At 52.0% G+C, this 11104-nt stretch overlaps 1 protein-coding gene across 1 annotated transcript in view; it reads left to right on the top strand.

Annotated features, from left to right (window-relative positions):
- Window positions 1-278: 278 nt before the first annotated feature.
- Window positions 279-11104, top strand: part of CRELD1 (cysteine rich with EGF-like domains 1) — a 16938-nt gene continuing 6112 nt past the window's right edge. The window contains exons 1-8 of the mRNA XM_015421531.1: window positions 279-442; window positions 3191-3344; window positions 3630-3712; window positions 8311-8421; window positions 8870-8961; window positions 9634-9810; window positions 10741-10836; window positions 11070-11102. Coding sequence (XP_015277017.1) covers window positions 3210-3344; window positions 3630-3712; window positions 8311-8421; window positions 8870-8961; window positions 9634-9810; window positions 10741-10836; window positions 11070-11102 — 727 coding nt within the window. The 5' untranslated portion in view covers window positions 279-442; window positions 3191-3209. The remainder of the gene's footprint in view (window positions 443-3190; window positions 3345-3629; window positions 3713-8310; window positions 8422-8869; window positions 8962-9633; window positions 9811-10740; window positions 10837-11069; window positions 11103-11104) is intronic.

Below are 11104 nucleotides of genomic sequence, written 5' to 3'. Positions count from 1 at the left end.
AGAAAAATACAGATCCCAGCGTGCAAAGGATCTTGCGTTCCTCCAGAGAGGAATGACAGCGACGCTGCGGCTGCGCCGGACCGACTCCCTTCGCTCTCTGCTGCAGAGGCGCCGTCTGGCCCCTCCTCCGCGTCTAACCGCAGCCTTCCGCCAAGCGGCCTCTTGAAGCTTCCCAGCAGGTGCTGTTCTGCGGAGCCCGGCGCGGAGCTCGCCCATTGGCAGAGCTTTGGGTGAAGAAGTTGACGTCACTGCATACGGACCGATGCTATTGGCGGAGAGGCGGGCCGGGCCGGCCGACTGCGGTCTGTTGGGCAGGCGGGGAGGGGGCGCTTTTCTGCCGCGGCCATCGACCCCTGGGCAAAACAGGGCGCTGCGAGTCCCGCCGGCCTTGCCCCTGCTGCCCCGCGCAGGCTCCCCAGGGGGCGAGCGGGGGCGAGGAAAGGTAGGTGTCGAGCGCCCCTGGGGGAGAGCAGAGGAAACGCGAACCCGGGGGGCTGGGACGGCCATCTGGAGACATTGGCAGGGGGTGGTGGCTGGGCTGGGCTGGGCTGGGCTTCCTCCGCCCTGGCTCCCCCACGTAGGCTACGGTCTCGCCCCTCTCCTGGAGGCTGCACTGAAATGGTGCAGGCTTACTCCCCCGGCCTCGGGAAGGGATTTGACACCCCTTCCCCTCGTCCGGACCTTCCCTCGTTTGGGCCTGGGGCGAGATCTGGGGCGACGCAGATCCTGCGCATGTTTTGAAGCTCCACGGAGTACAGTGAGACTTTGGGTTGCCAGGTCCCTCCTGGCCACCAGCGGGGGATGGGGTTGCCAGATCCAGGTTAGGAAACTCCTGGAGATTTGGGGATGGAGCCTGCGAGGACAGGGACCTCAGTGGGGTACAATGCCATAGAGTCCACCCTCCAAAGCATCTATTTTCTCCGGGGGAACTGATCTCTGTAGTCTGGAGATGAGCAGTAATTCCAGGGGATCCCCAGGTCCCACATGGAGGCTAGCAACCCTAGCTGGGACATCTTTCCAAGTAAGTGTGGAAAGGATTGCCGCCTTCCTCTTGCAGCTGGGTAGATTTAGAGACTATGAAAGGGTTAGGCCTGTTACTCCAAACTGCTAAATTGAAATCAGTCATCTCTTGTGCTTCAAACAGTCTGCTGTGTTAAAAGGCCATGGCCATACAGCCCGGAAAATCTACAACAACAACGAAAAATTCCACCGATCGACTCAGTGGTTTTGAACACAGAGCCAGAGGGTTGCAGTTATAGGTAAAGGTAAAGGTTCCCTTGCTTGAAAGCCAGTCGAATCCGACTCTAGGGTTGCGGTGCTCATCTCCGTTTCAAAGCCGAAGAGCCAGCGCTGTCCGAAGACGTTTCCGTGGTCATGTGGCCGGCATGACTAAACACCAAGGCGCACGGAACGCTGTTACCTTCCCACCATAGTACCTATTTATCTACTTGCAATTTCTTGCTTTCGAACTGCTAGGTTGGCAGGAGCTGGAACTAGAGACGGGAGCTCACTCCATCATGCGGCACACCCGGGTCTCGAACTGCTGAACTAATGACCTTCCACAGCCTGCAGTTCAGCGTCTTAACCCAAACAAAGGGTGTGTAGGGTGCAGGCACCAGAATCTGTGTGCCTATATAAAGTGGCTGCACTTTGAACGCTTAAGGAACCCATGGGCTGCAGTCCTGGGATTGATACCTACGCCCCGTGCCTTCTTGGGTTTTCCCATTTCCTGTCTAGACAGGAAAGAGCTGGGTAGAGTCTTGAGCCTTGATAGCTTTCAGAAGTGTTATATTTGTGCTGGCTTGTGGTGCTCAAATTGGGTGGTACTGGGATCTTGTATCTGTGTGCTTTTAAACCTGCTGTAGTAACTGAAATACACCCATATTTCTGCACTGTCCCTCCCAAGTTGGGAGGCTGTCAGTTCAATCCTGAACAGTTATACCTTTATAAACACATTGGCTGTAGTGGATTTACAAGGCTGTAACTCTGTTTAGGTTTGCACTGTGTGTAATGCTGAGAGAGAGCAGTGCCATGTCCCATTACTGCTTCTGTACTCAGGATTGTCCACCTTCCCCCCAAAATATGATTCAGAAATGGGCACTGTTCACGGAGAACTTCCCCTTCAGCATCTGCCGATAATGGGGTTTGTGGAGGAGATGTGAAATACTGATGCACTTGCATTGTGGTTTCTGCTAAAGAAAGACTTTTCTGTCCTTACCTCTTTCCCAGCAACTGGTACTGTTTCTGTAGAGTTGGGTACAGACTGCGATGCCACAGGTGGACTCCACCCAACTAGACTACGTCTTCCTAGTGTTACACAGAGGTCAGGACTGATTTGCCACCCAAGCAGCTGTTTGGGGCACCACACTTGGCGGGCAGAGGTGACAGGTGTGGCATTCGTACCGTCCGCTCCCATGCCATTGCTGTTGGTGGCCCGAGGTGGGCAACCCTGCCTCGGGGAGAGGAGAGTAGGCACTGCCCTCTTTGCTGTCACTGCATGCCTGAGATCCATCCCAAGTGATGTGCAAAGGGGTGTCTTTGCAGTCCCAGGTGAGCAGGAACAAACAGAACGTTGATTGTGGTTGGTGGCCTACACTAGGTTCAGTGAGTGAATCGCAAGTTGTAGAGGGCTGCTATGGAAGGTCCCATTTGCCCGGGTTCATCTTGGGCCAGTGGGCTTCCCAGTCAGGATGTGATTTCCAGATAGGCCTTTTCCCTCTTAATTCACTAATAAAGTAGTGTATTTTTGCCTTAATGATACTCATTCCAGCCCAGCGTGAGGGGAATTTTCACTTCCAGAATTTCTGAGGTTGGGAGCGAGACCCATTCTTCCAGAGTTTGGGGGACGGGGGCGGGGGCTTAGATGGAGAACAAGCCCATAGCATGAGCTGCTGCATAAGCACTGCCCAGGGACCACCAGTAGTCTGTTGTAGTGGCTAGAGTGTCAGGCTAGGATCTGGGAGACTCGGGTTCAAATCTCCCTTCTGTTATGGAAGCTTGCTGAGTGAGTAACTTACCTCTCAGAACAGTTGTTGTGAGGTAAACCAGAGGAGGAGAAAATGACGTTGTAAACCCCTTTGGGGTCCTTATTGAGGAGGAAAGCGGGGTATAAAATATCTAAATTAAATTCTCTCATCCGTTTCTTCACTAACACTACCCACTTCATGACTCCTCCCCTCTCTTTCTCCAGCCTTCTCCTTGGCATAAAGATGGCTTTGCCCCGGTGGAGGGTTCCGCCTGCAGCGCTCTTATTTCTCCTGCTGCATCTGTGGATTCCAGGCCCGGGGATTTCCCAGAAAGAGCCCTGTCAGACTTGCCGGGATCTTACCAGCAACTTCAACAAGGTGGGAGGCCGGCAAAGGTTTCTGGATTGGGATGCAGAGTTAGGGACAGAGGAGCGCTTAGTGTGGAGCACTAGTAACCGGTTCCCTTCTGGCTCCTGTTTGGGGGAAGGGCGTCTGGCTGTAGCCGGTGTTGCTGCGATAGCACAACATTTGCTCCGTTGCAAAGCTCAGGGATTTGTGGGTCGCTGCATGCTGGCGGTGGGGCAGAGGGCTGGTGGGCTTGGTGTGGTGGGGGAAGGGAGCACTCGCTTTGGGATTGCTGTGAGCCTTCTCCTGCCTTCCCAGGGTCTGGAGCGGACACAGCGAGAGAACTTCGGGGGCGGGAACACAGCCTGGGAAGAAGAGAAGCTTGCAAAATATGCAAACAGGTGACCCCCGGGGGCTGGGCTGCGCCAGGCCATTGGCGAGATGCTGCTCCAGACGGCGTGCTCGGACTGGCATCCTTCTTGGGAGTTGGCAGGACCTCACCTGGCACCCTGAGGAGCTCAGGAAAATCTGCACGGTCATATTTACTGTATTCAAAATGGACCTCAGCCTCTGCTGCAGCATTGAGCGGAGCACTAAGAATCTTGGCTTCTGTGGGGTTTTGGTTTAATTTTTGGTGAAACAGGTTTCTAGCCCACAGCGTTACGGATGCAAACTCTATATAACAATAGCTATTCAGATAGTGCCGTACATACATTATGTCAGTAATCCTTCCAATCGCTGTGTAGGAAAAGCTGACATTTTTAATCTCCATGAGATCCAGTGTGGTGTAGGGGTTAGAGTGTTAGACTAGGAGATGGGATACTCAGGTCTGAATTGCCCCTTTGCCATGGAAGCTCGCTGGGTGACCTTGGGCCAGTCACACTCTCAGCCTAACCTACCTCACGGGGGTATCTGAAGAAGTGAGCAGTGACTCATGAAAGCTCCTAGCCGACCGCATATTTTGTGAGTCTTTAGGATGCATGCCACTGGACTCTTACTCTTTTCTACCGCTGCCTCACAGGGTTGCCATGAGGATAAAATGGAGGAAAGGAGGAGGTGTGCCATTTTAGGCCCCCATTGGGGATAAAGGAAGCATATAAGTAAATAAAGTGTTTTGGGTGGGAGATTGGAGAATAGACAGTGATAGGAACGGGCTGCCCAATGTGGTAAGGTCTGCGATTCAAAGCGGACCGTCCCAGATCATATTCTTACAGAGACGACAGGCCGCTCTGTATGGGTTACATCTAAGCAGAAGCACCCTCGTCATGTTTTATCCAAGAGTATCGGTTTGTTATCAGGACTGTACTGTACCTTTTCAGCAGAAGCCAGCCGTGCAAGGTGGGAGCCAGTGGGGTGTGGTGGTTAAGAATGTTGGACTAGTATCTGCGAGACCCAGGTTGGAATCCCCACACATGCCATGGAGTCTTGCGGAGTGTGGCCTTGGGCCAGCCGCACCCTCTCAGCCTAGCCTACCTCACAAGGCTGCTGTGAAGAGAGGAGAATGATGTAAGCTGCTTTGGGTCCCCACTGGGGAGAAAGGCGGGGTACAAATGAATTAAAGAAATAAGTGGCCCTGATTACCCATTTACTTAGTAAATGTCTGTGCTGCCTCTCCAAAGAACCTGATCAGAACAGCTTACGAAATAAAGCCAGATACTGTAAAAAACCCAAAAAACACCAGCATAAACCCCATCAAAATGATCAAACCATTAAAGCTCAGCCAAAGAATGTATTTATTTATTTGATTTATACCCCGTCCTCCCCGCCGGAGCAGGCTTGGGACGGCTTACGTAAAAGTTTTAACACAGGACAGATATAAATATGGATATAAAACCCAGGATAAAAGTGCCAGTAAGCAGTTGGTATAACAGTGGCGAGGCATTAGTAGCAATCAGTTACAATGCGATACCATTAAAAAGCAGCACAAAATGTTTATCAGCCCTTCTGAGCAGCCCTCAGGCTACAAACAGAGTTTAAAAGGGCAATTTAAATATATGAAAACCCCTTAGTCAGAAGCAGCTGTCGCCTCCTTTGTGAAGCCCACCCTCTGGCTTGGGGGGGACGTGCTGTGTGTGTGATATCCGTCTTCACCCTTTGCAGCTCTGATGTGCCACATCTCAACATGGGTTGCCAGTGCAGTCAAAGTCTAGGGAAGAACGAGCAGTGCGGGTCCAGCTGTGCATGCGTTTCCCATGGGTCGTATGGAAAGGCAGAGCTGTCAGAGGCTCCGTTCACTCCTGAGAGCCACTCCTGAGAGTCTGCCAGTAAAGCCCTGGTTCTTTGCCCCACTTTGTCTCCTGATCTCTTCCCAAAAGATCCCCTTTGTGTGTTGTGGGGTCCAGGAAGCCATAGGAACATAAGCAAGAGCCCGGCCGGATCGTGCCAGGGGTCCATCTGGTCCAGCATCTTGTTTCACACAGCAGCCAGCAGCGCTCTGCACTCAGACTCCATTAATCATGACAAGCAGTTTAGGTTCTTGACGCACACCTGTTCAATTTACATGCTCAGTCTGAATATTTTTGACAAGGGTTGTTGGGATGATAAGAGGGGCAGTCCGGTAAGTGAACACAAGATTATTGGCAGTGGGGCAGGGAATAGATAAGAGTCTTGGTGTGAGCACCTCTCTGTAAAAATGTCGACCTTTCTGGCCCATTAGAGAGAATGTGAAAGCAGCCGTAGCATAACAACATTCTAAGGCCATTTAAAGAAGAAGAAGAAGAGATTGGATTTATACCCCGCCCTTCACTTGGAGTCTCAGAGCGGCTTACAAACTCCTTTCCCTTTCCCTCCCCACAACAGACACCCTGTGAGGTGGGGCTGAGAGAACTCTGACACAAACTGCTCTTTTTCAAGAACAGCTGTGCCAGAGCTTGTGACTGACCCAAGGTCACATCAACCCGGTTTTTCCAGATTAGAGTCCGCACACCAGAGTACGCAAGCTCTCGAGTTCCTCAGATCCCTTCGTCAGGATGGCCGTTACAAAGAAAGGGAGGGAGAGAAACAGAGCCTACAGTTTGTAATAGTTAAAGGTGGGGCACAGGCAAGGTTAACCCAGATTTAGGTTAAGCAGTGCTTGGTGCCAAAAGAGCACGGCTGACCTAATTAACTCTCAGTGTAACCCCTTCTTTCGTGCCAGTATTTTCTCCAATAATAAAGTGGGTGACTCTGTGCTGAACAGTGAAGAGGAGGTGGTTTCTTTGTGCCTGAAGCAAACGCCCCAGCAAAATGGGGGGGGGGGGGGGGGGGAGAGAGACAGGACAGGAACAGAGCACGTCAAGGAACACCTGTCAGTGTCTGGCAGAGTAAATGAACAAGGCCTGTGACCTGCCGGATGGAAGCACATGGGCTCCTGCCGGCTGCTATTGAGCCTACAGGGCAATGGAGCAAGGCAGGAAAACTTCCCCACAGAGAGGTGAATGGCAAGCGGCAAAGCTTAGGGGCTGGCTCCTTCTGTCCTTCACGGCTTTTATCTGTGTGGACCCATCGTTCCCAGAGTACCGTAACCTTTTAGGTGGTCAACAGGGGCCGCTTCGGCGGGAGGGCGGGGTAGAAATTTAAAATAAGTAAATAAATAAAAATTGCTGCCTTTCTTGACTGTAGGGAAGCTGGTAGGATCCAGCCCTAGGATCGGAAGCCTCCAAGCTCTGATCCTGGGCTTTGCAATGTGATTAGAAAGTCTGCTCCTGCCACTGTTGGAAGAGGTGGGGGAAGCAAGCCTTTCCCTTAGTTTCCCACCCTAGCTCTCTATGGCCATTTCCATAAAAGGCAGGATTTCTCCACATGGAATGTGAGGAGCCAGGATCACAAACAGCAGCCTGGCAAGACTCAGCCCTTTAGGGAAGAGAAAATGCCCTTTTAAGAAGGAGATTAGGGGATGGGTTTGGAGAACAGAGTCTGCAATGCTTTGGGTTCAGGTGCCCTCCACACTCCAAAATGTAAACTGTGGTAACCTGCAGATGTGAGTTCTCTGTCATGCTCCACAGTGTTGGTTTACTCTTTTCGCCTTCCCGTGTTTTGTTTCGTTGTGCACAGCATCCAGCCTGACTAAGAACTGTGATGAACTCAAAAACCTGCTCACCTCTCTGACTTTTTAAATATGTCCTGCTATGCATCTTTACCTTGTGGATTAGCGGGGTTTTTTTTCCAGAAGAGGGAGTAGTAATGAGCGATCGTACAGTGGTGTTGTTATGTGGATTATAATTGGATAAGGAAGTGTCAGCCGGACCTGCTTGTTCTGTGTGAGTGCAGCTGTCCCCCATGGGCTCCCCAGGGCCTTCGTCTGCCATATTGCTGACTCATGACTATACTCTGGAGGTGGGGGGAGAGAGAGAGAACGAACACATTAGGACACTTGCTGCTTGAGCACAGAAAGCTCCATCCTTGCGGTAATTTGGTGGGGTTCTGGCAAGAATTGAAAGGCCAGTAAGGCACTCTTATGTGAAAGGGACAGTGGTTTATAAATAGTTCATTTGACAGAACACATGGATCCGCCTTATACAATCAGACCCTTGGTCCATTGAGGTCAGTATTGTCTACTCTGACCGGCAGCTGCTCTCCAGGGTCTCAGGCAAAGATCTTTCACATCACTTCCTACCTGATCCTTTCAAATGGAGAGGCCAGGGATTGAACCCAGGACCTTTTGTGTGCAAGGCAGATGTCCTACCACTGAGCTGGGGCTTCACTCCCCCAGAATTGAAGCTTATACAGAGTCAGGCCCTTGGTCTAACTTTCGTGATCTGTATTGCCTACTCTGACAAGCAGCAGCTCTCCGGGGTCTCAGACAGAAGTCTTTAGCACCTACTGACTAAGCTGGCGGTGCCAGGGATTGACCCTGGAACCATTGCCAGCCAAGCAGATATTCTATCACTGAACCACAGCCCTTCCCAGTTGGTGGGCCGTCAAGTAGGCAGAGGACTGTTGAAGCCAAGAGGGGTGGCAGATTTCTAGGGCTGTTTTGCTCTGCCTTGCGGCTCACTGGGTTTCCTCCTCTCCCCCCTAGCGAGACCCGCCTGCTGGAGGTGCTGGAGGGTGCGTGCACCGCATCGGACTTTGCCTGTCACCAGCTGCTGGAGAAGAGCGAGGAGCATATCGAGCACTGGTGGTTCCATGAGTGAGTGGCAAAGTGGGGGCCCACCGCAAGGCCACTCCTGACATGACCTGGTCCTGTTTTCCAACAAGAGCCCCCCCCCCCGAGACACACTATTCCCAGAGATGGGTGGGGTGGGGATTCCATGGACCCAAGCCTGGGGCTTGCTGGACTAGAGGTCTAGGATACACAGAGCTCAGGGAGCGGGCCAGGCTGTGGGGAGTGGAAAGGCGGGGTCTTGACAAGCCATGGGTTTGGGTGGGTATGGAAAGGATGGAAAGCCCGCGTGTTCCAGGAGTTTGGGAGGAGGCATCCCATCTTTAACAGTTGCCTTTTAGCTGACTGTGCTGTAGAACGTCTCCCTCTCTAGGCTTGGTTGTTCCATTCTTGGGCACTGCAAAGGGGTGTTGCTGTTAAGACAGCGTGGGAAAAGAGGCAGCAGTAACGGACTCTTCCCCCCACCCCACCCCAGGCAGCAGAAGCATCCTGACTTTTTCCAATGGCTCTGCATGGACACAATGAAAGTCTGCTGTTCCCCTGGCACCTATGGGCCTGATTGCCACCGTGAGTTGTTATGCAGCCCTCCCATCTTGTTTTCCCCCAATGGCCATTTGTGCATGTATCTGTGGCTCTAAACTTATGGATGAATGAATGGATGGTTAAGTAAGGGCCCCAAAGTTCCATATTGGGGGGGGGGTTTTTGGCAACGGTGACATTGCCAGGTGAGACCCTGTGGATTCTGTCAAGCACTCCCTGTTGTTGTTCATTGGGAGGGGGCTACTTTTCGCTCTCCGGCAGCTAGAGAGAGATTGTAGCTGTGGTACTGTGGAAGTGGGGGGAAATCTAGGGCGGCTTTGCTTTTAGTAACGGGTAGATCTATTTGCCTGACCTGGATGGCCCACATCTCAGAAGCTAAGCAGCGTGCGCCCTGGTTAGAATTTGGATGGGAGTCTTCCGGGGCCATGACGCAGAGGCAGGCGGTGACAAACCCACCCCTGTTCATCTCTTGCCTTGAAAACCCCATGGGGGTGTGTGTCACCACAAGTTGGCTGCGACTTGGCACTCCCACCATCCACCAGAGGCATTCGGTGTGGTTGGTTGCTTTCCTATTGGAAATTGCATATCTTTTGGGATAAGGGAGGTTGTCCCCCTTGAGTTGGCGTGAGAAGGATTGAGGCTCAGGACTTGTCGGCCCCAGTGTTTACTTGTGTAGTGTTTACCTGTGTCTCTCTACAGCCTGCCCCGGGGGTACCCAGAAGCCCTGCAGTGGGTACGGGCAGTGTGACGGTGATGGCACACGCGGGGGCACTGGCCTGTGCATGTGCCAGACGGGCTACGGGGGCCCCTTCTGTTCTGAGTGTGGAGATGGCTACTATGAAGCAGCTCGCAACGACAGCCACCTGGTATGTGCGGGTATGTAGAGTCCCCCTGCTGGGCTGGATTGGGGGCAGGGCCCGGTGAAGGAAGCTCTGCTGCCCCCTGCTGGCTAGTTGGCATGTACTGGTTAGTGATTACCCTTGCCACCACTGCTCTTCCTTTTCTCCCCTTGGTCCTACTTGAAACTCTGGTTCCTTGAGGTGGGTTCTGGAACCTTCCTATTCAATAAAGTGTTAAGCCATCTTTCTCAAAAGCAGCAATGTTTGAATGTATAAGATCATCTCAGAATTAGTGTGCCCTTGTTCATATCTAATAGGCATCCTTATACCTTCTGTATTCCCAGAGTTCCATTCCCTGAGGTAACTAACAACCATTTTTTTCAAGTTGACAGTTGAAGAGAGTTCTGATTAAGGGGCCAAACCCCCCCCCCCCACAATAACAATATATTGTCATTGTTTAAAAAACTGGTGCTTGGCATTGGCACAGAATTTCTGTCACTGTCACATAGCTCAGGTTCCCTCTTGTGACTTCTCTATTTTTAAAAATGGTCTACTTGGACGAACCAATCTTCTGTAGTGTTCAGTCACAGCTGAGGCCTGCTGTCGCCCCAGCTACGCACAGTGCTGATGTATAATTATACTGCCAAGTGGGAATGGAGTTCAGGAGAAGTGTCACTGTCCTCTTTATATCCTTCCCTGCTGTGTCAAGGTGGCTCCAGCAGTATCAGTGATGCGCCTGCAGTTCCTGTTGATCTCATTCTCCTTCCTGTATGATCTAGGTGGCTGGGCACTGAACTGGTGTGTAGATTTCTATAAAGAGGCGCAGGGTGCCTCTTGCTCACTCACCCCTCAACCCGCAATCACAAGTCTTTAAGCCCTTTAAGCCAGCACATCTGTCTGGGGGTGAGGAAGATGTGTGTGTGTGGGGTTTGTTCTTCTGATACACTATGTTTTCTTCCCCACTTAGAGTGCTACCGGGCCTGTGGACGCTGCTCCGGCCCCGAAGACTCAAGTTGTCTCCGCTGTAAGAGGGGTTGGATGTTGCACGATCGCAGGTGCATTGGTGAGTCAGAGGGACTAGGCCTGGAGAGAGGCATATGGTTGCTTAGTGCCCTTTGAGGAAAGATGAGTATTTTCAGGGTACAGAGGGGAAGGGGGTGGCTTTGAAGACAGACACACACCCTCCAATTCCACACTGGGCCTTAGAGCATAGGAAAAGGATTCACATGTGGGAAGGGGGGGGGAGTAGTACTCTGTGTGACCCTTACCCCTGACATCTCTCTCTGTCTCAAACAGACATAGATGAATGTGGCACGGACATGGCACACTGT

The sequence above is a fragment of the Gekko japonicus genome, unplaced genomic scaffold (genome assembly GCF_001447785.1).
Source record: "Gekko japonicus isolate JY-2015 unplaced genomic scaffold, Gekko_japonicus_V1.1 scaffold1237, whole genome shotgun sequence".
Taxonomy (NCBI): Eukaryota; Metazoa; Chordata; class Lepidosauria; order Squamata; family Gekkonidae; genus Gekko; species Gekko japonicus.
The sequence above is the reverse complement of the archived record's forward strand: the minus strand, read 5'-3'. Positions and strand labels throughout refer to the sequence as shown.